Here is a 26,386-nt window from a genome sequence, read left to right on the forward strand (position 1 = left end):
TCTAGCATTATGCAAGTTAGTTAAATTTATGCTGCTTTGCACTCCAGAGCAGTCTATCGAGGCGCAGGGAGCCGACAGGAAGATCAATTGTGCTATAATATGCCAAAATGTCAGCAGATTTGCAAAGCAATGCATCAACTAGTGATGGTCAAGTAGAGGCAAAGAACTTTGGTTTATTTTCAAGCTGCATAAATGTACATCAAGTTGAAGTTATTTGCATCTACTTGACCATAACTAGTATCAACACCCAAAACTTAGCAAGAAGGGAATTTTGTGCTAACAGGAAGAAATAAAAAACACAGGAATTATGATTTAGAATTTTTTTATTCTCAAAGTTGTAAATGGAATGGTAGTTGATTACAGCATGCCACTGGTAAAAGTTGTGACAAAGTTATTTTCCTTAAGGATCATTTTTTCCTAGTTTCCTGTATCTTACATAGAAGAGGTCATCAGTTATTCAAGGTTTAATGGGTTTCTCCTCCTTATACGCACATGTGAGACAAGCCACGCGTCCATCCACAAACACTCGATTTTCAAATACATGTATGAACAATAGGCTGGACGTTATCCAAGGCATACAACCAAACCTACAAAAATCACTGGTAAAACCTTTGCTCAGCTGATCAGGACAGGCTGGGCCCCTGAGGCCCATTATCCCGAGCATGCCCCAGTTACTGAACAGGTCTGAAAGGGGAGGAGAGCTACCCAAAGCCAGTCATTCAATAGATTGGTTTTGTTCTTGCCACACAAGGAAATAGTAAAGATCGATTGCTATCGGAAGGGGTGTCTCTGAAATCTCCTCCTAGCCAATCACAGGCTGCATATTTTATGCTACGCATCAGTATTTTAGATCCTAAAGAACAAGGAGTGATAACTGGATATCATAGTGGAATATTATGCATATTTTCACCGTAATGTTTAAAGGATAAATGCACTTTGGATGTAAATCCACAAGCTATATAAAGGATTTAAGTCCTAGTCCATCACTGACTAACCTAATAACTATAGACATATTGTTTATCCAAGTGCCCCCTATAACTACTCCCGTACCAGCAGTTTCTGCCCCCCAAGGACTATAGACTGCTGGTACTGCAAAACGGCGCTTACCAACAATTCCCTGCACAGACCCCTCACTCTCTGCTGTAGCTATGATGGCAGAGCTCTATGCCCCAGTCAGGAGCCGCTTTCATTGGATCCTGACCATGTCAATTAACATAAGCCAATGAAATCAGCTCCTGACTTGCTCACACAGCTCTTTTGTAATATGGCAAAGCAAGAATCTACGTCCTGTCAGAGCCACGCAGCCACAAGCAGGATGTAGATTTCCACCGCACGGGTCCTGAAGCGGTTAGACGTGTTTGCCTTTGCATTTTTTTTTGTATTTACTAAATGCAGAGAATGCATTAGGTCACACGTGGCAGCTCCTCAGTGTAGACAGCCCACCGTCTCCTCAGGCTCCACCCCCTCCTCCTGCACCTCAGAGCAGCCACACTCTGTAGCACATATGGTTGAGAAGCAAATTATTCCAAGATTATTCTAATTTACGAAGCTTGAAGGAAATGGGTCCGCACACCGATGGTATTCCGCATTGGAGCTCAGCAAAGTCTCTTAATAAAGGTCATGTAGCTGCAGTGCTAGCCACAAAGCATCACTGTCTAGCTCCTCCTACTGCAGAGATTAAGGAACAGCCACTCAGCAATCCCTGCGGCAAGCACAGAGCTGACAGTTGTCATTCGCCCCACAGAGAATCTCTCTAGACTCTATGCCATTTGTGAAAATGGTTTGCTAGTAAAAGCTGAATTATGCAATGAATGAAAAACATGGGAGAGTGAGTGAGCTAGGACTTTAATCCATTTACAAGCATTAGAACACTTATCCTTTCCATCCTACATGGATTACTGCAAGACTGCTATGGACTGATTGTTTTGGGCAGCACTAGCCTTCCTCTCTGCCCTCACACACTAGGGAAGCACTGTATGCATAGCAAGCTTTATATAACCTCATGGAGCAGTCTTACAAGTACACCGGGCAAGAGAGAAAACAACAACACAGCCATTACCAACATCCTGAAAGAGGTTCCTGGCTTGGCAGTTACTCCTGAGCTTCTGGCTCATCTGCTCACCACTATCCTGGCAGCATTCTCACTTCCAGAAGGGCAGCTGTAGTGCTGATCCCTTGGTTACAGTACTTCTAAGCCACAAAACAAAAGGTATCAGGAGGTCGGCAATGGCAGCCTCCACATTTGCTCAGCACAGGTTTATATTCACCAGCCTGAAGCCACAAGCCTCTGGGAGAAAACAGAAGTCGCAGGATGCTCTGCCAGCCAATCAGGGCAGGTCACACGCTGTTCAAGCCTCATCTTCCTGTAAACTTATCAATGGCCAAACCTGCACACAAGTGTGGGCTTAAAGGACACCTGAAGTGAGAGGTATAAGGAGGCTGGCATTTATTTCCTTTTAAACAATACACATTGCCTGGCTGTCCTACTGATCCTCTGCCTCTAATAACCATACACATTTGATCTGCATGCTTGTTCAGGGTCTAACTGGATTAGTCCCATGCTGGTTTCAGGAGTGTGACAGACACTACCGTAGCCAAAGAAATCAACAGGACTGCCAGGCAACTGGTAGGATTTAAAAGGAAAAAAATATGGCCGCCTCCATACCTCTTCTCACTTCAGGTGTCCTTTAACATTTATTAAAAAAAAAAATATATATATACAACCTAAAAATACAACCTAAAAAAAAAATAAAAAGTAAAGCCACATTCTTAGCGGCAACTAGAGGCCAAAAAGTGGTGTTTAAAATATTTGGCTTTTGTGAAGCCACGTGCCACAGACACTCAGAAACGTGTCAATTAAAAGTAGCCCCAGGTTGGGTAGGGGAGGAGATACATTACCTCCCCCGCCCATCATAGTATTGTCCAAACAAGTGGATTATTTATATGCAGAACCAATCAACACCTCCCACCTCTGACAAGCCAGCAAGGACAACACGAATGGGATTTCAAACTAGCGGCTTTTTCAGATAGGACATCCCATTTAAGGAAAGAAGGGGGATACAATTTCCTTTTTTAATGCACTTTGTAACTAGTATTTATCGGTTCAAGTATAACTCTCCTTTAAAGTAGACCTGTGACTAGCGGACTGTTCTGGAGCCATGTAGCTGAACTTTTTACAATAATACTCTACAGCTTTCCCATGTAGGCCAAGCATGCATACTGAAAAGTGTATAGGGTGTTTTCATTGAACGCTTTCTACCAACGTTCGTTACTTTGGGTCTTCTGACACGTCTAACCAGCAACCACCTATTTCTAAGGATAACTGTACTTTATTATCCTCCATTACACAGCCTTTAGTCAGCATTCCATTTTAGGATCAAGATACAGGGAGATTTACAGCTAACATTTATATAGCGCTTTTCTCTTGTTGGACTCAAAGCACTCAAGAGCTGCAGCCACTAAGGGTGCATTTCAAGGGGCCACCCTGCTGTGTTGGGGAGTCTTGTCCAAGAACGTCTTACTGAATAGGTACTGACTCTAGCTAGGATTCAAACCCTGGTGTCCCGTGTCAAAGGCAGAGCCCTTAACCAGGACACTATCCAGCCACTTCACGTCTACTTCTCAAAACTCAATGAGTGTCTACGTGCCACACGTCAGCTCAGGTGACAACAGGCTGTCCACCGATCTAAACATAAGCTGAAGGACACAGCACGTTCTACGGCTTAGAACATTTGTGAACCACCTGCACAGATAACACTCCAACATTAGGAATAGCAGCTGGCAGTGAATAAAACCCGGCTGTTTGATTTCCAACTGAATAAAGACACACCAGCGTATATTGCAGAGGATTCAAGTCTTGCCAAAAAACAATTCATCGGTGTCCTTTAAAAGGAAAACTGCAGAGACGCAAAACACCCGTATCATTAGGCGCTCATTCAAGGTGCCATTCCCCGGCTCGTGCCAGATAGCTTCACGGCTGCAAAGCAAACCCCCTTCACTGTGTTACTGTCCTGAGAACCCGTACTCAGCACGAGAGTGGAGAAATGGAGTCCAAGAGCCTAACCAAACGGCTGCCCGCCTCCAGACTGAGCCCGACGGCACAATCCTTGTGACACATGCTCCCGTTTCCTGGTCATTTAGAAGAGAATCAGTCTAATAAAATATCTTACTAAATGATACCGTCTCGGCTCATGCTGAATATCAGCAAAAGAACGGAGGACGATCTAGCAGCGGTGGCAGCAGTTATTTGAGAGAATGCATGAAATTGTCCAGGCTGAACTCCGAGTCGTATTGCTCCTGGTTCCAAAGTTCTCCAAGGTTGTCGAGGATCGATTTCATGGAAGTCTTTCCGCTGGCTTCAGATGTCTCCATCTTCTCACTCTTTCCATCCTAGAAAAAAAAAAAAACACAGAGAAAGGTTGGGTTACTTTACAATAAATGTTTAACAGGCAGACTTGTGCTGGATTCCAAGCCTTCTATGAAGTACGGTTTTGCCTTCTTCATACCAGCTTCTATAAAAGTTCACAATTTCCAGTTAAACAAGTACCTGGTAAAATTATATTGTGTTGCCAGGAGAAATAACCCACTTTTATTGTGTGCTAGGGGATTTCAATACACAACTTTAAAAACTAGACTTGGAGCTCATCCAATCCAATGTGAGCGCCACACATACAAACAGAACACCTGACATATCTGTTTAAAGGACAACTGAAGTGAGAGGGATATGGAGGCTGCCATATTTATTTCCTTTTAAGCAATACCAGTTGCCTGGCTGTCCTGCTGATCCTCTGCCTCTAATACGTTTAGCCATAGACCATGAACAAGCATGCAGCAGATCAGGAGCTTCTGACATTGTCAGAGCTGACACGATTGGCTGTATGCTTATTTCAGGTGCGATTCAGACACTACTGCAGCCAAATCGATTGGCAGGGCTGCAAGGTAATTGGTATGGTTTAATTAAGAGGAAATAAATATGGCAGCCTCCATATTCTTCCCACTACAATTGTCCTTTAAAGGGGCACTACAGCACAAAACTAACATTTAAAATATGTGCAAACATATACAAATAAGAAGTACTTTTTTTCCCAGAGTAAAATGAGCCATAAATTACTTTTCTCCTATGTTGCTGTCACTTACAGTAGGTAGTAGAAATCTGACAGAAGTGACAGGTTTTGGACTAGTCCATCTCTTTATAGGGGATTCTCAGGGATATATTTTCAAAAGCACTTAGTTTTTTTTTTGGTAGCTGGACAGAGCAACTGCCATTCACTGTGTTGCGAGCAGGGAAGCTGGCCGGCATCATTGTTTAAATTTTTTTTCGGGAATATCTTTATAAAGAATAAAAGCCTTGCTGAGAATCCCCTATGAAGAGATGGTAATCATGAAGGAGTCTGCACACAGACTTAACGGAGCAATTCACATCAATTTATTGTCCCATCACATGTGTGTAGATACATAGTCTGACCTGCATAGGCCTATGCAGGTCAGACTATGTATCTACACACATGTGATGGGACAATAAATTGATGTGAATTGCTCCGTTAAATCTGTGTGCGGACTCCTTCATGATTACTGTGACTTATGGCCTTGGGGCCCGGCACCAGCATACCCACTGACGTGAGTGCGGTCCTTGGATTGCCTATGAAGAGATGGACTATTCCAAAACCTGTCGGTAATGTCAGATTTCTACTGCCTACTGTAAGTGACAGGAACATAGGAGAAAAGTAATTTATGGCTCATTTTACTCTGGGAAAAAATGTACCGTATTTTTCGGAATATAAGACGCACTTTTTCTTCCCCAAAAATGAGGGGGAAAAGTGGGTGCGTCATATTCCAAAGATGCAGTAAATGTGGCCCTGGAATATACTTACCGGATCCTGTTGCCGCGATCCTCTCCTCCTCGTCTGGCTCTCTTCATCCCAGGACGTCTTGTCATGCATTGTGAACGTCTTCAGAGCCCCAGCTGCCCACGCTCCTCTTCACTGCAGTCTTCGTATAGACTGCAGCCTTTCGATATACATGTGCTGCCACCATCCTTCCTAGTTACGGCGTCCTCCCCAGACGTCCTCCCTAGTTAGTGTCCTCCCCTACGTCCTTCCTAGTTACAGTGCCTCTGACGTCACGCGCACATGTGCGCCGCAGATCAGCAGAGGGCACTAACTAGGGAGGACGTCGGGGAAGGACGCTGTAACTATCGAAGACATCGGAGAAGGACGCTGTAACTAGGAAAGACGTTGGGTGAGGACGCCGTAACTAGGAAAGATGGCGGCGGCAGCACATGTATATCGCAAGGCTACAGTCTATACTAAGACTGCAGCGAAGAGGAGCGTGGGCAGCTGGGGCTCTGAAGACGTTCACAATGCATGACAAGACGTCCTGGGATGAAGAGAGGAGACTGCAGCTGAAGAGGAGTGCCGCAGCTTGGACCCTGAAGACGTGCATCCTGAATGACGGGCGTCCTCTGATGAAGAAAGCCAGATTGGGGAGGAGAGGATCGCGGGGACAGGATCAGGTGAGATGTTTCATCAGGGTTTAGCTAGTGCAGTGTATTTGGTGGTGGCAGAAGGGGCTGGTTAGTGTAGTGTAGTAAGTGGTTACAGCAGCAGGGGTTAGTTAGTGAAGTGTAGTGTAGTGGGGGCAGCAGGGGTAAGTGAAGTGTAGTGTGGTGTAGATGGGCTGTGTAGTTTAGGGAGAAAAGGTCCATAAGACGCCCCTGCACCATAGACGCACCTAGGATTAGTTTGTTTTTTTTTCTTTGATTTTTGCCCCCTAAACCTAGGTGCGTCTTATATGCCGGAGCGTCTTATATTCCGAAAAATACGGTATTTTAAATACTGGATTTTAAAACTAAAAGGCTACTTTTTAAATGCTTGCCACCTTGGAAGAATTTTGCAATAATTACCATCTTCAAGACACCCACCAATAATAAATTCTTACACTTGATGCCCAGTGACAGAATGCAATTCCAACTGAAGTGTGTACAGATCTTGCAGATCCACAAAGAGCTGCTTACCTTATCAAGGGTGAACAGGTCGAGAAGCTGGTCCGTGCCCATACTCTGAAGGCTGGCATTTTCCTGACTTATTACGGTGTTTGCAATGCTCATCTTGAACTTCTGCAGGCCCATGATCTTCTCCTCCAGTGTTCCTCTTGTGATAAGCCGGTACACGTTAACAACTCTTTTCTGAAAGACAAGGACAACCATCAATTCTGCTATAACCCATGAGAATGACATTCACAAAAGTGGGGTTTGGGCGGGGGGGAATAGGAGAGGAAAACTGATGCCAGTGTGTGAATATTCTGTGAGAGACTATACCTGTCCTATGCGATGTGCTCGGTCCATAGCTTGGAGATCTCTCATTGGATTCCAGTCATGTTCTACAAACACCACCGTGTCAGCCCCAGTCAGGTTGAGTCCGAGGCCACCCACGTGCGTGGTCAGCAGCAGGACGTCTATGGAGGGATCGTTATTAAACCTAAAAATCAAAGCAAAAAGTTGAACTCAATGGACGTATGTCTTTCCAACCCAAGTAACTAACATTCCACCAAGTTCTACATGTCAATATTGAAGAGCACCCGAAGTGTGAGTAGATGCAGTACTGTTTAACCTCCCTGGCGGTTTATTTATTTTGCCAGGGAGGCTGCAATGTGGTTTTTTTTTTAATTAAAAAAAAAATATTTCATGCAGCCAACTGAAAGTTGGCTGCATGAAAGCCCACTAGAGGGCGCTCCGGAAGCGTACTTTCGATCGCCTCCGGCAATCGAAAGTAACAAGATAGGCCGCTCATTGCGGCCTATCTTGTTTCGCTTTCCTCGTCGCCGTGGCGACGAGCGGAGTGACGTCATGGATGTCAGTCGACGTCCTGACGTCAGAGCCGCCCGATCCAGCCCCTAGCGCCGGCCGGAACTGTTTGTTCCGGCTGCGCTGGGCTCGGGCGGCTGGGGGGGACCCTCTTTCGCCGCTGCACGCGGCGGATCGCCGCGGAGCGGCGGCGATCGGGCAGCACACGCGGCTGGCAAAGTGCCGGCTGCGTGTGCTGCTTTTTTCAGAACGGAAACCGGCCCAGCAGGGCCTGAGCGGCGACCTCCGGCGGCATACCCCGAGCTCAGCTCGGGATTACCGCCAAGGAGGTTAAGTACATTTTACAATTACTTTCAGCTGTAGACAGCAGTATACAGCCAGCAGGTGGGTAAATCAAAGTTACACTTTCTGATTTAGTTTTAGCAACAGATAGAACGATTTAGGACACACGCTCTCTCTCGGCAGCCACTTTGCTGAAATGTTGATAACCAGGAAAGAGGAGGTACGGTGTTATGGTATGTGTTAGATACTTGGTCGCTAAATCCCAGCAGTTTTGCAGAATGCAGCTAGGGTAGGGAAGCCCTGTATACAGAGTATACACGTGTCTCCAAAATTCAAGTCTGGTTCCAGCAATCTAACAAAATGCCTGCCAAATTGTTGCGGAAACAAATGATCATCACATGCAGGGATATTTGGACATATTGGAAGATCTCTGGAAAAAGGAGATTTTTTGCAAACAAGACTTGTCCTAGTTCCCACCACCCGAGCTCTTTATAACCCACGCCCCTGTTCCCATCACCCGAACCCTTCATAACCTACGCCCCAGTTCCCACCGCCCGAGCCCTTCATAACCTACACCCAAGTTCCCACCACCCGATCCCTCCATCACCTACGCCCCAGTTCCCACCACCCGAACCCTTCATAACCTACGCCCCAGTTCACCACCCGATCCCTCCATCACCTACGCCCCAGTTCCCATCACCCGAACCCTTCATAACCTACGTCCCAGTTCACCACCCGATCCCTCCATCACCTACGCCCCAGTTCCCATCACCCGAACCCTTCATAACCTACGCCCCAGTTCCCATCACCCGAACCCTTCATAGCCTACGCCCCAGTTCCCACCGCCCAAACCCTTCATAACCTATGCCCCAGTTCCCACCACCCGATCCCTTTATAACCTACGCCCCAGTTCCTACCACCCGATCCCTTCATAACCTACGCCCCAGTTCCTACCACCCGATCCCTTCATCACCTACGCCCCAGTTCCCACCACCCGATCCCTTCATCACCTACGTCCCAGTTCCCACCACCCGATCCCTTCATCACCTACGCCCCAGTTCCCACCACCCGATCCCTTCATCACCTACGTCCCAGTTCCTACCGCCCGATCCCTTCATCACCTACGCCCCAGTTCCCACCACCCGATCCCTTCATCACCTACGTCCCAGTTCCCACCACCCGATCCCTTCATCACCTACGTCCCAGTTCCCACCACCCGATCCCTTCATCACCTACGCCCCAGTTCCCACCACCCGATCCCTTCATCACCTACGCCCCAGTTCCCACCACCCGATCCCTTCATCACCTACGTCCCAGTTCCCACCACCCGATCCCTTCATCACCTACGTCCCAGTTCCCACCACCCGAACCCTCCATCACCTATGGTTACTGAAGTCTTCAGTATTAAGAGGAGACAGTGCAGCGCTCCACAAGTCCCAGTTACTCACCTAGACACTATGGAATGCCTCTGGCCGGCCGGTATGCTTCCATCCAGCCGCAGGTATGTAACAGACGGTAGGTGAGGCTTCAGAAGGTCGTGTTCCACTATATCCAGCATACTCTTCAGCTGACAGAAGATCAGTATTCTGTGCTGGGCCACAACGGCCTCAGTGCCGCTCTCTGCAGTGCCAGCACTGCCCAAACCGCAGTCCAACAGCAGCTGCCAAACAAAAGCACAAAGGAGTGTTGATTCACCAATCAGGATGTGTGATAAGCTCTAATAATTATAACATTGAAGTAGAGCTCCACCATTGGGTAATTATATAAAAAAACGACCCAAAAAAAAAAAAAAACCCCAAAAACCCCAAAAACAAAACAGGGCTGTGGAGTTGGAGTCGAGGAGTCAGAGCAATTTTGGGTACCCGGAGTCGGAGTTTTCCTAAACTGAGGAGTGGGAATCGGATGATTTGTGTACAAAATCCACAGCCCTGGTAAGTATTAGACTAAGGAGTCTGAGTCATTTTGGGTACCCAGAGTCTGAGTCGTGGTTTCATAAACTGAGGAGTCGGAAGATTTTTGTACCGACTCTAAAGTCAGACAAAAATGGATTAAGTGTGTTTTGTTTCAGGGCTGTAGACAACTGAAGTGAGAGAGATAAGGAGGCTGCCCTATTTCCTTTTAAGCAATACATTTGCCTGGCTGCCTTGCTAATCATCTGCCTCTAATACATGTAGCCATAGCCCCTGAACAAGCATGCAGTAGATCAGGTGTTTCTGACATTGCCAGATCTGACAAGATTAGCGGCATGCTTGTTTCTGGTGTGATTCAGATACTGCTGCAGCCAAAAAGATCAGCAGGACTGTCAGGCAACTAGCAATGTTTAAAATAATCAGCAAGGGGCATTTTTGTTTTAGCCTTAACTGAAATAGTATTGTAAACACAGTGGTGATAGAATGCACTTTAGCCCTATACTTTGATCGTTGCTCACTAAAGTGCTTCTCAACATGTTCTGGTAAAAAGGCCAATGACTCCCAGTGATAAGCAAAGTGCATTAATATTAACTGTTTAGCTGCCATCTACCTCCTTACTGAAACTAGTCACATGATGTTAGACTCCTCAAATTCCAACGGACCAATGAGTGAGCAAAACCTCATCACTGGAAGAAAATGGCAGTGAATGAAAGTTCCTTGCACACAAGGGGTTAAACCCAAGTTGGCTGCTAAACAAAAAAAACCTGAATTTTAAACTAAAAGTCAAAAAACACACGTTATACTCCCCTCCCCCGTAATCTGTTCGTCAATCTGTTTCTCCTCTCACGTGTCCTGTTTGTCCCCTGTGATCGATTGCCATTTTTAAAATGAAGGATGGAGAAATCAATGAACTTTTAACAGCTTCCGGTTCAGCACTTCAATAACGAGTAATACCGCTTGAACCATACGTAAACATGGACATGGTTTGTCCTTTCAGTTATAACGGACAGCAATTAATATAGTGAAAAAAGGCCCTAAGGCTTGGTTTACATAAAAAGGTGTCCAGAATGGTCAGTTTACATCAGTTTTGTATGAGTTTCTATGGGTGTGTTCACACATCAAAGGTGTACAGTCCCAGTGAAGGTCCCAGTCCAGTTAGGCAAAACTGACAGGACTGGACCTGAAATGTATAGGTGTGTGTGCAGGGGTGTGTGTGCAGAGGTGTGTGTGTGGTGTGTGTGGTGTGTCCCCTAATGCTAGGTACACACCATACAATTTTCTGTTAGATTTAACCTACAACATGGAAAGAAGCTAACAGAAAATTGTATGGTGTGTACCTAGCATAAGACTCAGCCTCCTGAGAGACAAGTCTGTACAGCACTAGATCTTGTCAGAACTGGAAAGACTGGTTACAAGAAAATGGTGAGGGTCTGAGAGCCACTGACGGTGAGGCGAGTATGAAATATTCATTTCCAAGTACATCGTGTGTTTATTCTACTCTGTTTAGGTTCACGTCAAGCTCCTCTACAAGCAACCACTGACTTGAACAATCCCCACCTAAAAGTTAACAAACCCGTTCTGGATAAATTAAAAAAAAAAAAAAAAAAGTGATGCAGGCAACCCAGTGCATCTCAATGTATATAGCTGGCCCAGCATTTAATTGCCCCGTTGGTTTATATAAAACAAAAACACGGCACTGCTCCTGCAATTCTCTGAAACGGATCTATTCAAGTAAATAGACGGAGTATAGTTTAGCACAAAAGTTTTTTTTTTTCTTTATGTAAAATCTATACTGCCAACAAAGTTAAAAATCACTCCTCTGTATAAACAACCATCATAATTAATCTCAGCCAAATGCTCCCCTGCCCTCTGCTCGGAAGCAAAGCGATGAAGGAAGGAATTCTAATTTAATATCATCACTATTGATTAGACTCACATGATGCAGCCAAAGCTTCTAGAACACTGCTGGATCAGATATTATGCTGTCTGCAGTTATAGATTATAAAAGCCTTCTGAAATCATCATTTATCATACCAAGAAGTTCTGTGCATCACCACAGCATGGATCACTGCTAGAGGCTGCAGTGCTGTACATCACCACAGCATGGATCACTGCTAGAGGCTGCAGTGCTGTACATCACCACAGCATGGATCACTGCTAGAGGCTGCAGTGCTGTACATCACCACAGCAGGGATCACTGCTAGAGGCTGACAAGCAGTGCTGTACATCACCACAGCATGGATCACTGCTAGAGGCTGACAAGCAGTGCTGTACATCACCACAGCATGGATCACTGCTAGAGGCTGACAAGCAGCACTGTACATCACCACAGCATGGATCACTGCTAGAGGGTGACAAGCAGCGCTGTACATCACCACAGCATGGATCACTGCTAGAGGCTGACAAGCAGCACTGTACATCACTACAGCATGGATCACTGCTAGAGGCTGCAGTGCTGTACATCACCACAGCATGGATCACTGCTAGAGGCTGCAGTGCTGTACATCACCACAGCATGGATCACTGCTAGAGGCTGACAAGCAGCACTGTACATCACTACAGCATGGATCACTGCTAGAGGCTGCAGCGCTGTACATCACCACAGCATGGATCACTGCTAGAGGCTGCAGTGCTGTACATCACCACAGCATGGATCACTGCTAGAGGCTGACAAGCAGCACTGTACATCACCACAGCATGGATCACTGCTAGAGGGTGACAAGCAGCGCTGTACATCACCACAGCATGGATCACTGCTAGAGGCTGACAAGCAGCACTGTACATCACCACAGCATGGATCACTGCTAGAGGCTGACAAGCAGTGCTGTACATCACCACAGCATGGATCACTGCTAGAGGCTGCAGCACTGTACATCACCACAGCATGGATCACTGCTAGAGGCTGACAAGCAGCACTGTACATCACCACAGCATGGATCACTGCTAGAGGCTGACAAGCAGTGCTGTACATCACCACAGCATGGATCACTGCTAGAGGCTGCAGCACTGTACATCACCACAGCATGGATCACTGCTAGAGGCTGACAAGCAGTGCTGTACATCACCACAGCATGGATCACTGCTAGAGGCTGACAAGCAGTGCTGTACATCACCACAGCATGGATCACTGCTAGAGGCTGCAGTGCTGTACATCACCACAGCATGGATCACTGCTAGAGGCTGCAGTGCTGTACATCACCACAGCATGGATCACTGCTAGAGGCTGACAAGCAGTGCTGTACATCACCACAGCATGGATCACTGCTAGAGGCTGACAAGCAGTGCTGTACATCACCACAGCATGGATCACTGCTAGAGGCTGCAGTGCTGTACATCACCACAGCATGGATCACTGCTAGAGGCTGACAAGCAGTGCTGTACATCACCACAGCATGGATCACTGCTAGAGGCTGCAGTGCTGTACATCACCACAGCATGGATCACTGCTAGAGGGTGACAAGCAGCACTGTACATCACCACAGCATGGATCACTGCTAGAGGCTGACAAGCAGCACTGTACATCACCACAGCATGGATCACTGCTAGAGGCTGACAAGCAGTGCTGTACATCACCACAGCATGGATCACTGCTAGAGGCTGACAAGCAGCACTGTACATCACTACAGCATGGATCACTGCTAGAGGCTGCAGCACTGTACATCACCACAGCATGGATCACTGCTAGAGGCTGCAGCACTGTACATCACCACAGCATGGATCACTGCTAGAGGCTGACAAGCAGCACTGTACATCACTACAGCATGGATCACTGCTAGAGGCTGACAAGCAGTGCTGTACATCACCACAGCATGGATCACTGCTAGAGGCTGACAAGCAGCACTGTACATCACTACAGCATGGATCACTGCTAGAGGCTGCAGCACTGTACATCACCACAGCATGGATCACTGCTAGAGGCTGCAGCACTGTACATCACCACAGCATGGATCACTGCTAGAGGCTGACAAGCAGCACTGTACATCACCACAGCATGGATCACTGCTAGAGGCTGACAAGCAGCACTGTACATCACTACAGCATGGATCACTGCTAGAGGCTGCAGTGCTGTACATCACCACAGCATGGATCACTGCTAGAGGCCTACAAGCAGCACTGTACATCACCACAGCATGGATCACTGCTAGAGGCTGACAAGCAGTGCTGTACATCACCACAGCATGGATCACTGCTAGAGGCTGCAGTGCTGTACATCACCACAGCATGGATCACTGCTAGAGGCTGCAGTGCTGTACATCACCACAGCAGGGATCACTGCTAGAGGGTGACAAGCAGTGCTGTACATCACCACAGCATGGATCACTGCTAGAGGCTGCAGTGCTGTACATCACCACAGCATGGATCACTGCTAGAGGCTGACAAGCAGCACTGTACATCACTACAGCATGGATCACTGCTAGAGGCTGACAAGCAGCACTGTACATCACCACAGCATGGATCACTGCTAGAGGCTGACAAGCAGTGCTGTACATCACCACAGCATGGATCACTGCTAGAGGCTGACAAGCAGCACTGTACATCACTACAGCATGGATCACTGCTAGAGGCTGACAAGCAGTGCTGTACATCACCACAGCATGGATCACTGCTAGAGGCTGCAGTGCTGTACATCACCACAGCATGGATCACTGCTAGAGGCTGACAAGCAGTGCTGTACATCACCACAGCATGGATCACTGCTAGAGGGTGACAAGCAGTGCTGTACATCACCACAGCATGGATCACTGCTAGAGGCTGCAGTGCTGTACATCACCACAGCATGGATCACTGCTAGAGGCTGCAGTGCTGTACATCACCACAGCAGGGATCACTGCTAGAGGGTGACAAGCAGTGCTGTACATCACCACAGCATGGATCACTGCTAGAGGCTGCAGTGCTGTACATCACCACAGCATGGATCACTGCTAGAGGCTGACAAGCAGCACTGTACATCACTACAGCATGGATCACTGCTAGAGGCTGACAAGCAGCACTGTACATCACCACAGCATGGATCACTGCTAGAGGCTGACAAGCAGTGCTGTACATCACCACAGCATGGATCACTGCTAGAGGCTGACAAGCAGCACTGTACATCACTACAGCATGGATCACTGCTAGAGGCTGACAAGCAGTGCTGTACATCACCACAGCATGGATCACTGCTAGAGGCTGCAGTGCTGTACATCACCACAGCATGGATCACTGCTAGAGGCTGACAAGCAGTGCTGTACATCACCACAGCATGGATCACTGCTAGAGGCTGACAAGCAGTGCTGTACATCACCACAGCATGGATCACTGCTAGAGGCTGACAAGCAGTGCTGTACATCACCACAGCATGGATCACTGCTAGAGGCTGACAAGCAATGCTGTACATCACCACAGCATGGATCACTGCTAGAGGCTGACAAGCAGCACTGTACATCACCACAGCATGGATCACTGCTAGAGGCTGACAAGCAGTGCTGTACATCACCACAGCATGGATCACTGCTAGAGGCTGACAAGCAGTGCTGTACATCACCACAGCATGGATCACTGCTAGAGGCTGCAGTGCTGTACATCACCACAGCATGGATCACTGCTAGAGGCTGACAAGCAGTGCTGTACATCACCACAGCATGGATCACTGCTAGAGGCTGACAAGCAGTGCTGTACATCACCACAGCATGGATCACTGCTAGAGGCTGACAAGCAGTGCTGTACATCACCACAGCATGGATCACTGCTAGAGGCTGCAGTGCTGTACATCACCACAGCATGGATCACTGCTAGAGGCTGACAAGCAGTGCTGTACATCACCACAGCATGGATCACTGCTAGAGGCTGACAAGCAGCACTGTACATCACCACAGCATGGATCACTGCTAGAGGCTGACAAGCAGTGCTGTACATCACCACAGCATGGATCACTGCTAGAGGCTGCAGTGCTGTGCATCACCACAGCATGGGTCACTGCTAGAGGCTGACAAGCAGCACTGTACATCACCACAGCATGGATCACTGCTAGAGGCTGACAAGCAGTGCTGTACATCACCACAGCATGGATCACTGCTAGAGGCTGACAAGCAATGTCACAGAGGAGGAACTTCAATGATGGACTCACCTGCTTTAGTGCAGACAGTTTGGGGGCGTGCTGAATGTCCCTCAGGGAGGAGCTGTGTGTAGAAAGCTGCTCTGTGATCTTCTTGTACTCTGGATGTTGCGCTGTTAGGACCAGAGCAGGATGGTTGCACAGCTTACGCAGGTACTGCAGGGCCTGGTGGGATGGAAAGAAAGTGAGAAAAGAAGTTACAGGATTATAGCATTGCATCCTAAAAAACTGGAGGTACAGTCAAAAGGCCTCAATTCACTTATCAGATTAGACTAGTCTACTGATGGTTTGGTCAGTTGCAAAGGGGTATTCACCATTCCCAAATGTTTTAGACCTGTTATTAGACCTGGTCTAAACCATTTGGTAATTAGGTGAGTAAAGCAGGGGAAATGATCAAAAGATGCAATTCACAAAGTAGCACAAACTGACTGACATCCTTCTCCTTTGATGAGCTCTCCTCTGCATACAAGTAAACTCCTGCATAATTAATTCAAAAGTTTCCATCCTCACATCTACCTCCATCTGTACACTCCACCAGGCCCGACCAGCTCACAGACTGGGCGCCAAGCCAGAGCTATGCTACCTCCTCAGTTCGGAGGGGAGCACATGGTTTTTTGGACTGATTATCTGACTGTACACAATCTGCAGCCCTAAGGGGGACTCTCTGCCTCTATCTCTCTTCTCTTGCTTTTTCTCTCTCTCTTTTCCTCATTCTCTCTTTAGCTATCATTTTCTCTCTCTCTCTCTCTCTCTCTTTTTCTATCCTCTCTTTCCTTTATACACTGCGGGGCATCTGGAACTGCTGCAGAGCGATGTGGCTGCTCCCCTCACATAGCACTCCAGACTGCCCCACGCGTCCTCCACTAGTCATGTGCTGTATTATATGTGTATATGCTTACTTATGTACTACTATACTGTACCTGATTGTATGTGGTGACCCACCGTGCATATGTGTTTGTACCATCACCGACCCTGTCTGAGCCAAAAATAATTCCGGGTACAACCCCCGTTGTACTTGGCGAAATAAACTGATTCTGATTCTGATTCTGATTTATCTAAAATACCTCATAGAATTACTTTAACTACAGAAATCAGCTGGTCTAATCTCTGTCAGAAAAAGTGGGCGTGGTTACTCCTTGTTTGCCTTTGTGTATTGTGCAATTACTGAATGTTAGACCAGGTCTAAAAACAGGTCTAAAGGTGACCATACACTGGTCGATTGGCCATCAGATCGACCAACAGATAGATCCCTCTCAATCAGAGAGGGATCGTATGGCTGCCTTTACTGCAAACAGATTGTGAATCGATTTCAGCCTGAAACCGATAATCTGTGGAGCTGCCACCGCCTGCTATACATTACCTGATCTGGCCCGGCGCAAGTACCCCGGTCTCCAATGTCTTTTTCTCCGTGCTGGGTTCCGGACCGGCTGGCTTCACTGAACTTCCTGTCCAGGGGATGTTTAAACAGTAGAGGGCGCTCTACTGTTTAAACTTCCTGCCGGGACAGGTAGTTCAGTGAAGCTGCAGCCCGGAGCGGAGAAGAAGACAGTGGAGACCGGTGGAGTCGCGCCAGCCGGAACAGGTAATGTATTGCGTCGGTCGTCAGGCATTCGAACGCCGCTATCGACGCACTCCCGACCCGCCGGCGATCGAGAAAAATCTTCCACATGGACGGATCGACGGGAATGATTGATTTCGGATGGAAATCAATTGTTCTGTCAACGTTTGCGCGACGATTTCACAGCAGATTCGATCACAGTGATCAAATCTGCTGTATATCGGCGGGAAAATAGTTAGGTGTATGGGCCCCTTAAAACATTACACCAAACCATCAGTAGACTAAAAACCATCTGTAGACTAGTCTAAACTGCTTAGTGAATTGAGGCCCAAGTCTCTGCTGTGCCATTACAGTAAGTACACTACAAGAGCTCACATTGTATGGATTAACTAAAGAAAAAATGAAGTCCAGGTTTGTTGCTTCAAAATGTTTATGAAGCAGCAAACCATTGCACACCTGGGTCATATCAGAACAGTCTGGCTGATGCAAAGTTCCTAAATTACAAGATAGGTTATTGTAAACATTTTTGACCCTATTTTGCACCTACGGATAGAATGATTATCAATAGATAGGGAGGTTAATGCAAGGCAAACTAAGCGGTAGGATTATTTCCAAATTATAGGGTCTAAAGGCGGTGAAGAGAGTCAGACCACAATGAGATCTGTGACAGCCCTGCACATACCCCCCTCCCTGGGATCCAGCCCTGTAATTCTCCTTATGTCCTCCAGGTGGCTGTACCCCCATAGTGAGATTGCCATCACACCACGATCCCCACTTTACAAATATTACAAACCTCACTTAAGTGCTAAAACTATATCAGATCCACATGCTACTTGCTTTGCTCAGCGCCAACACACACTGTATTAAGGAGATAATAATTACTGAAATGGTCACATGATCTGTGAGGAGCATAAATCATGAATGCTGAAAACCAGGGCTGTGGAGTCGGAGGAGGAGTCGGAGTAGTTTTGGGCACCTGGAGTTGGAGTCGGAGTCGTGGTTTCATAAACTGAGGAGTCTGAGTCTAAAGATTTTTGTACCGACTCCACAGCCCTGCTGAAAACTTACACAAATTGGCGTAACCTTTAAAATTGCTAAGTAAATAACGTAAACAAAACTAGCAATGAGCTTACTGCCTACAGTTATTAGCTACCTGGAAAACATGTCCTGTAGCTTTCAGCTTCGGCTTCTCGCTCTCCTCAGTCAGTGCAGTCGTAGACATGGTTTCATCAACATCTGTTTTAGCACGAGACTTTGCAAAGTCTTCATACAGCTGCACCTGCAAAGGCATTACAAGGAAAGTTAATAGGACAAAATCTAATCAAGATAGGTCAACCAGCCACCTTGAAACCCCCAGTGGATTTCTATAGGAGTGCACCTAGAGTTCTGCAGAGTGTGGCCATCACAAGCCACCAACATGTTTCGGGGAACTTTACATAATGCTCAGGGAGTGTAAAGCATCCTTCCAAAGACAAAGAAGAAGGTTTGTCACAAATGAGCAGAATTTACATACAATCCCCATAGCCAGCTGTGGTGCTGGTTCCACCTGCCAGGCAACCTCAAGCCAACATGTCACGAACCTGCAATGGACTCAGAGAACAGTAGTAGTCTTGGATTATCTTGGGCGGGAGATCCTGCAACACATCTTCTTTCATTCGGCGGAGTAAGAATGGCAGCACCTGCCGATGAAGAGCCTCCATTGCAAGAACACCTGTTGAAAATTGAATAATTAGTGTAATAAACTGCCAAAAACCAAATAAAATCGGGGCTAGCATAAAACAAAACACCATATCAGTGTCTGAAAATGGTAAGGTAGGTATAGACTATTCCTTACCAGCTTCCTGCTCACGCGAGGAGCTCCGAGCATCTCTACTTGCCAGGATGGGCTTCCCATATCTAGCAGCAAACTGGCGTTCGGTGCCTAGAAACCCAGGCATCAGGAAGTCAAACAAGGACCACAGCTCCAAAACATTGTTCTGGAAGAAGGAGAAAAAGGAGGTACATAAAGTAATTGCTGAAAACAAAAAGGATTGGCATATGGTGGCTTAACTAAAATTTGTTTTTCAACTGATGGACACAAAAAAAAAAACTAAGGGTGGCCATACATGGTACAATTTTTCATTTTTTTCGATTTGATGATTTAGTTAGATTATTCCGTTAAATCAGATCGGACATGCTGGAAAAATCTGTATATTCGATCTTTCTCAAAAAAACGGGATAATCGTTCGAATTTCTTGATCGAAAAAAAAAATATTCTCAACTTTCATTCGATTTGATCATTTAGATCGAATAAACGGGATAATCGAACGTTTTTATTGTACCATGTATGGCCACCATAATGAAAATCGGCTCCTGACCAAAGGTACGGAGCTCAGCTGTCTTTAGACCGTTACTTCCTCCCTGCTCATAAATCGTAATTCTGCCTCAGTTGAAGACTGACTGACCAGAACGGGGTCCACAGGGAGTACTGGAAGAGGGAGGATGGTTCTGTGACCAAGTCACAGCCCCAATGGTAAAACATTATTAAAAGTTTAAGGAGATGGGGGAACTGGGTCAGGGGTACTTTAAAGTTTGAGTAGTGAGAAAACCTGGAACGAGCACACACAAAAGTAGGGTAATTAAGGTGGGCAGTCTACTGCGAAACAGGCTTTCTAATGGGATGGAGAAATGCTACTGAAGAGGAGAGATGACTTGTGGCAAAAAGTGAAGCAAGACCAGTTCTGCATAATTTGCATTACTTAATAAAATATATGCAGCTAAGACCCCAGGAGGTTGATTTCAGACATCCACTTATTCCATATTTCCGATCCCCCCACCCCCTCTTCTCTTAACTCTTAAGCATAGAACTGGAACCCTAGCATAGCTTTACTGCACATGTTCTGTAGTAAAGGATCACTTTCATCCATGCTTTCACCCTTGACTTTATGGTTTGGTTAATACAACTACCTGAATCGGCGTTCCAGAAAGGATAACTCTATAATTTGCAGTTATCTGCTTTACAGCTTTTGACAACTTTGTCTTGCCGTTTTTAATAACATGGCCTTCATCCAATATGCAATAATTAAATTTCATGTTTCTGAAAAATAAAATCATCAGGGTTAAAACAAATAGGTGAGGGTAGCCGTGAAGTCAGATTACAGACATTTCTTCTAACAGAATTCCCGTAATCATGGTAACAACACTGTCTGGAATACAGACTGCCAACTAATGTCCATCTTTCTGCATGAATAATTAGATACCCAGAGCAGGAAGCCTTGCTACGCTTAAAACATCCAAGAGCAAGGAAGCAGTCTGTCTCACCCAGCAAGCATGGTTTAAAGCAGGGGTCTCAAACTCAATTTACCTGGGGGCCGCAGGAGGCAAAGTCAGGATGAGGCTGGGCCGCATAAGGAATTTCACAATCGCGGCGCATCGCCGCCTCTGCCCGCCCCTCTCACTCTTTCTTAACAGAGGGGCGGGGAGAGGCGGCGATCCGTGCTGCGATTGACGTCAGGAGGAGCAGAGCTGAAGCTGAAAGCTCTGCCCCTTCCAAGAAATGCCGGCGGATTGCCCCCCGGGCGATTTGGGGGCTCTGCAGCCCTCCTTTAGCGGTGGGGTTGCAGCAGATTACTTGGGAGCACTGAAGCGAACTATAAGGAAGCTTTTGCCAGCGAGGGCCACAAAATATTGTATTGAGGGCCGCAAATGGCCCGCGGGCCGCGAGTTTGAGACCCCTGGTTTAAAGCAAGGGATTTCTCATGCAATTTGTCCAGTTTGTTTCCAGTTATATCACGTAAAAGAATTTAATAAAAATTAAAAAGATGTTCAAAGGCTGCCGACAAATATCACAACAATCGTTCGTTTTAACAATTATGAATTACTACATCGTGAACGAACGTTCAATTTTCGCTGCAGCCCACTGACTGCAAAAGTCCTGTCATTCGTGTCTAGTTATTCCCGATAATGAAAGATGGATCTGAAACAAGCGTTTGCCAGCGGAGTTCCCTGAGCCAATCTTTCCATGGGAACTTGACTTAATCGCAAACCTTCAGCGTATCATTCTTCAATGTCTATACAGAGTCCCAGTTTCCAATCCTAGGTCCCAACCACAGGAGCCTACTAGTAGAGGTTTTTGCCATTCTCTTGAATTGAGCCTAGCCTGCAGTAGGAACACAAGACTGAGGCTTCTCTGGTGACAGTGACATGAATTACCCAATGGGCTCTGAAGTGATACAGACAATGCACCAAACATCATCCATAACCTGAGCTAATGATTGCCAAAATCCTTACAAGGCTAGCAGCTAAACTGAGGGGCCTCCTCTCTAAAAGTGGAATTCCATTTGAAAAAGGAACTAAAAAGGATATCAGAGACACTCGTGAATGCCAAACTTCTTTGCCCTTGTTCCATTTGCTTCAAACTCACACTGATCAAACACAAAGGATTTACAGACAACTGGGAAAAAGAAATTACCACTAATTACCACCGAAAAGTAAAAAAATAATATAAAATAAAAACAAAAACAAAGCAAAAACATACCTGAAGAAATCAATGTCATTCCTCACAACGTCATAAGAAGCCACAATAAGGTTGTGCCTTTTAACCTGGTGCTGTAACCTGCAACACAATACAACATATTGATCAGAAATAGCATCTCACTGCTCAACCCTTATTCTTATCTCATTCAACCTGCTGTCAGGATGGGGATCAGGGGGGGGGGGGGGGGGGGATAGATTTGATTAGACAATCCTTCATGAAGGAGTAAACATGCAGAGTCACCTGAGAGGGATTTGGATGCTGACAATTTTTCCTTTTAAATGATGCACGTTGCCTGGCTGCCCTGCTAATCCTCGCTCTGCCTTAAGGCTCATACACACATCAGACTATGGTCTTTGGAAAATGAAAGATCACAGACCAATCTTACCACCCTTCATGTAGTATGAGAGCCATACTCTACACAGTCTTTTCTATGGAGCTGAACTCCTCATCAGAAAAAAATCTTTGCAAGATGCTGCACACACAGATGCTGTACAGACACAAAAGATCAGTATCTGCAAAAGATCTGTTCCTGCAAAAGATCCGTTCCTGCAAATTGCAATGATAGTCTATGAGATCTGCAGATCATCATACACACATGATTTAACTGACATTCATCTGCAGATCAAGCAATCATCCGCAGATCTGAAAATCCATCCTAGTGGATCTGATCTGCAGATGAATGTCAGTTAAATCATGTGTGTATGATGATCTGCAGATCTCAGACTATCATTGCAATTTGCAGGAATGGATTTTTGGCAGATACTGATCTTTGTGTCTGTACAGCATCTGTGTGTGCAGCATCTTGCAAAGATTTTTTTCTGATGGGGAGTTCAGCTCCATAGAATAGACTGTGTAGGCATGGCTCTCATACTACATGAAGGGTGGTAAGATTGGTCTGTGATCTTTCATTTTCCAAAGACTATGGTCTGATGTGTGTATGCACCTTTAGCTTAGCCATAGACCGGAGCATGCAGATCAGAGGTGACACTACTGATGCATGAAAGATCAGCAGGAAGGAAAACTATGATGGCCTCCATATTCTTCCTCTCGGGTCAGTTTATGTAACGACAGGGACTTTAAGAGCAGAGATGAAATTTGATTTTCAACTGACTTTAAACATTAGAACAGCATAAATGAATGAAAAACGAAATGACTGTTCAAGTAAAAACAAACTTCCACTTCACTAGGAAGCAAACTTATAAAAGCATGTCATAATCCTCCAAGATTCGGGTTACTAATTTGCAGGTCAAAAAGCAGACACTTCTGTGCAGCGTTTAATGTTTTAGAGCAAAGATGAAAATTTCGAGTCTCATACCTGCTTAAAGCTTTAGTCTACTACAAAACGGCAATACTATTTTCTGTCAGTTCTGAACTCCTGCACCCTAGAAGGTCCACCCAATCCCCTTATACTCCACGCAGAATCCAAGCTTCAGGGGTTACAAGATCCCTTCCATGTACCCCTGCAAAGTAAACTCTGCTGCTCCTTATATTTACATAATCTACATGAACTTGGAACGATTCGCATTTCAGTGATCATCCCTACAGTTTAAAAGAGTAACTCTAGTGAAAATAATGTAACAAAAAAATTCAATAAAGGCGCTGAGCTTTGCACCAGACCTATTTGCATTTTATGCTCAGTTTCTATTATCCGATGAAGCGGGAGATGCCCGCAAAACGCATTGCACTTGCTGGATTATACAAATACATTTTTGTTTTGAATATACACAACACTCGTGTGTGTCTGCTTGGAGGAGGCAAGTCCACCTCTGCCTCCTCATTTTAAACGTTTTAGAATATTTTATCCTTTTGGTGCCTCTGTCTGCTTATACAGTTCCTGCGTCCACCGAGGGGTGTTGCCCCTTATTTCCTATCTACAGAGAACGGCTTCTTAATCCTGAGTGGGGACAGGTCTAATCTCCACACCTGCTGATATAGTGGTTACCTAGATGGTAACCAATATTTGGGAGTATAAATAGATACGTGTCATATTCACATACCAGTACACACTACACTATATTAGGCTCTCGGTGTCTCTATTCTGTAAATCATTTTATACATAATTGTAAAAAATGACAGTCAGTGTTTGCCCATTGTAAAATCTTTCCTCTCCCTGGTTTACATTCTGACATTTATCACATGGTGACATTTTCACTGTTAGCAGGTGATGTCAGTGGAAGGAGATGCTGCTTGCTTATTTGGCAGTTGGAAACAGCCCCACAATGCAACAAGGCTCCCACAGTGTGATGTCAGAACCATGGTCCTGACACCACACTGTGGGAGGGGTGTCACCACAATATCAGCCATACAGCGCCCCCTGATCATCAGTTTGTGAAAAGGAATAGATTTCTCTTGTAAAAGGGGGTATCAGCTACTGATTGGGATGAAGTTCAATCCTTGGTCACAGTTTCTCTTTAAAGAGACTCCGTAACAAAAATTGCATCCTGTTTTTTATCATCCTAAAGTTCCAAAAGCTATTCTAATGTGTTCTAGCTTACTGCAGCACTTTCTGCTATCACAGTCTCTGTAATAAATCAATGTATCTTTCCCCTGTCAGACTTGTCAGCCTGTATCTGGAAGGCTGCCAAGTTCTTCAGTGTTGTGGTTCTGCTATGAACTCCCCCTTCTGGCCCCTCTCTGCACACTGCCTGTGTATTATTTAGGATTAGAGCAGCTTCTCTCTTCTCGCTTATCTTTTACAAGCTGGATAAATTGTCCTCTGAGCTGGCTGGGCTTTCACATACTGAGTAATTACAAACAAGGGCAAAGCTGTTTGCAGGAAGAAAAGAGCAGCCTGAAACTTCAGTGCATGGGGGAAAGAAACACACAAATGATCTCTTGAGATTCAAAAGGAAGGCTGTATACAGCCTGCTTGTGTATGGATGTATTTTCTATGTGTGGACATACTGTACATCAACCTTCTTCCTGTTTTGGTGGCCATTTTGTTTGTTTACAAACTTTTTAAAACTGTTTTTAACCACTTTTAATGCGGCGAGGAGCGGCGAAATTGTGACAGAGGGTAATAGGAGATGTCCCCTAATGCACTGGTATGTTTACATTTGAGCGATTTTAACAATACAGATTCTCTTTAAGCTCTTCAGAAAACAGGACAGACTTTGAGCTGGTCCAATAGCTCAGTGAAGCCGTTTTGCATAGATAACTTTTTTTCTAACTCTTCCTGTACTGGAAAACCAAAAAGTGACTACACATAATTTCTTAGTAGGGCTAGTATATGTGAATAGGTTTATCTCACGACACTTCAGGTACATTTAGTGGTGATGTTTACAATTGCTTCCCTTGCATGACTATCAGTTGATTTTACTTGCCTGACACGCTCTGTGGGAGGTCCGGTATAATGTAACGGGTTGAGATATTCTTTAGAACAGAATTTACCCACTTCATCCACCCAGTGACCGGTCAATGTTGGTGGACAAATCACCAGCGATGGAAGAGGTAGACAGTCTGCAGATTTGCTTCTGGTGTACGCCTGAGATCTGGCACAGCAAGAGAGGTTACAGTCTGACTCTGGGACAGTAAACAGTAAAGTCTACGCCAATGCAGGTTTATATATCTTACCTGTGACAATGGTCCCCTGCTAGAATACATATAGACTGTAGAGTCTTTCCCAGTCCCATGTCATCACATAGGATGCCATGCAACTTATACTTGTTCAGGAAGGCCAACCAATTGACACCATCCTAAAGAAAATAGACAACACAAGGTCAAAGGACAGCAAATGCCTAAAATTGCAGAGAAAAGCCTGAAAACAATATAGTTGGTATAGTGAAACCCAGTTTGCACGGCTTAGCCACACAGTACAGAGCCCGACAGCTGCCTATCCTGTACAGTAAAACCTTGGATTGAGATTAACTTTGTTTAAAAGTTCTTTCCTACACAAGCAAAAATTATTGTGAAATTTGACTACAAGCAACGTCTTGATATGCAAGCAAAAAAACCAAAACAAAACACATGTATCATGTGATCACAACTGAATAGTTTGTCTCCCTTTGGTGCTGCAGGATTGTACTTAACCTGAGTGTAGACACTGTGCAAAGTCATTTCCATGTAATCCTCAAAAGTACCGGTCATTGGATAAATTCCTTGTTAAAGGGGGATTGTCACCATAAAAATCAAATTTCAACAGCAACTGATCTGAGTGTATTAAGTGATAAATATGCTAATCCTGCATTCAAAACTTTTTCTGTTATGGTTTGGAGTTATCACATAC

General features: G+C 45.6%; 1 protein-coding gene across 1 annotated transcript in view; it reads right to left on the reverse strand.

The window, feature by feature from the left end:
- Positions 1-305: 305 nt before the first annotated feature.
- Positions 306-26,386, reverse strand: part of BTAF1 (B-TFIID TATA-box binding protein associated factor 1) — a 134,831-nt gene continuing 108,750 nt past the window's right edge. The window contains exons 27-38 of the mRNA XM_068257993.1: positions 25,735-25,856; positions 25,485-25,652; positions 22,162-22,239; positions 20,592-20,721; positions 19,480-19,621; positions 19,226-19,356; positions 18,799-18,924; positions 16,100-16,252; positions 9,532-9,743; positions 7,316-7,475; positions 7,013-7,183; positions 306-4,389 (exon numbers count right to left, since the gene is read on the reverse strand). Of these exons, the coding sequence (XP_068114094.1) occupies positions 4,243-4,389; positions 7,013-7,183; positions 7,316-7,475; positions 9,532-9,743; positions 16,100-16,252; positions 18,799-18,924; positions 19,226-19,356; positions 19,480-19,621; positions 20,592-20,721; positions 22,162-22,239; positions 25,485-25,652; positions 25,735-25,856 (1,740 nt within the window). The 3' untranslated portion in view covers positions 306-4,242. The remainder of the gene's footprint in view (positions 4,390-7,012; positions 7,184-7,315; positions 7,476-9,531; positions 9,744-16,099; positions 16,253-18,798; positions 18,925-19,225; positions 19,357-19,479; positions 19,622-20,591; positions 20,722-22,161; positions 22,240-25,484; positions 25,653-25,734; positions 25,857-26,386) is intronic.

The sequence above is a fragment of the Hyperolius riggenbachi genome, chromosome 10 (genome assembly GCF_040937935.1).
Source record: "Hyperolius riggenbachi isolate aHypRig1 chromosome 10, aHypRig1.pri, whole genome shotgun sequence".
Lineage (NCBI taxonomy): Eukaryota > Metazoa > Chordata > Amphibia > Anura > Hyperoliidae > Hyperolius > Hyperolius riggenbachi.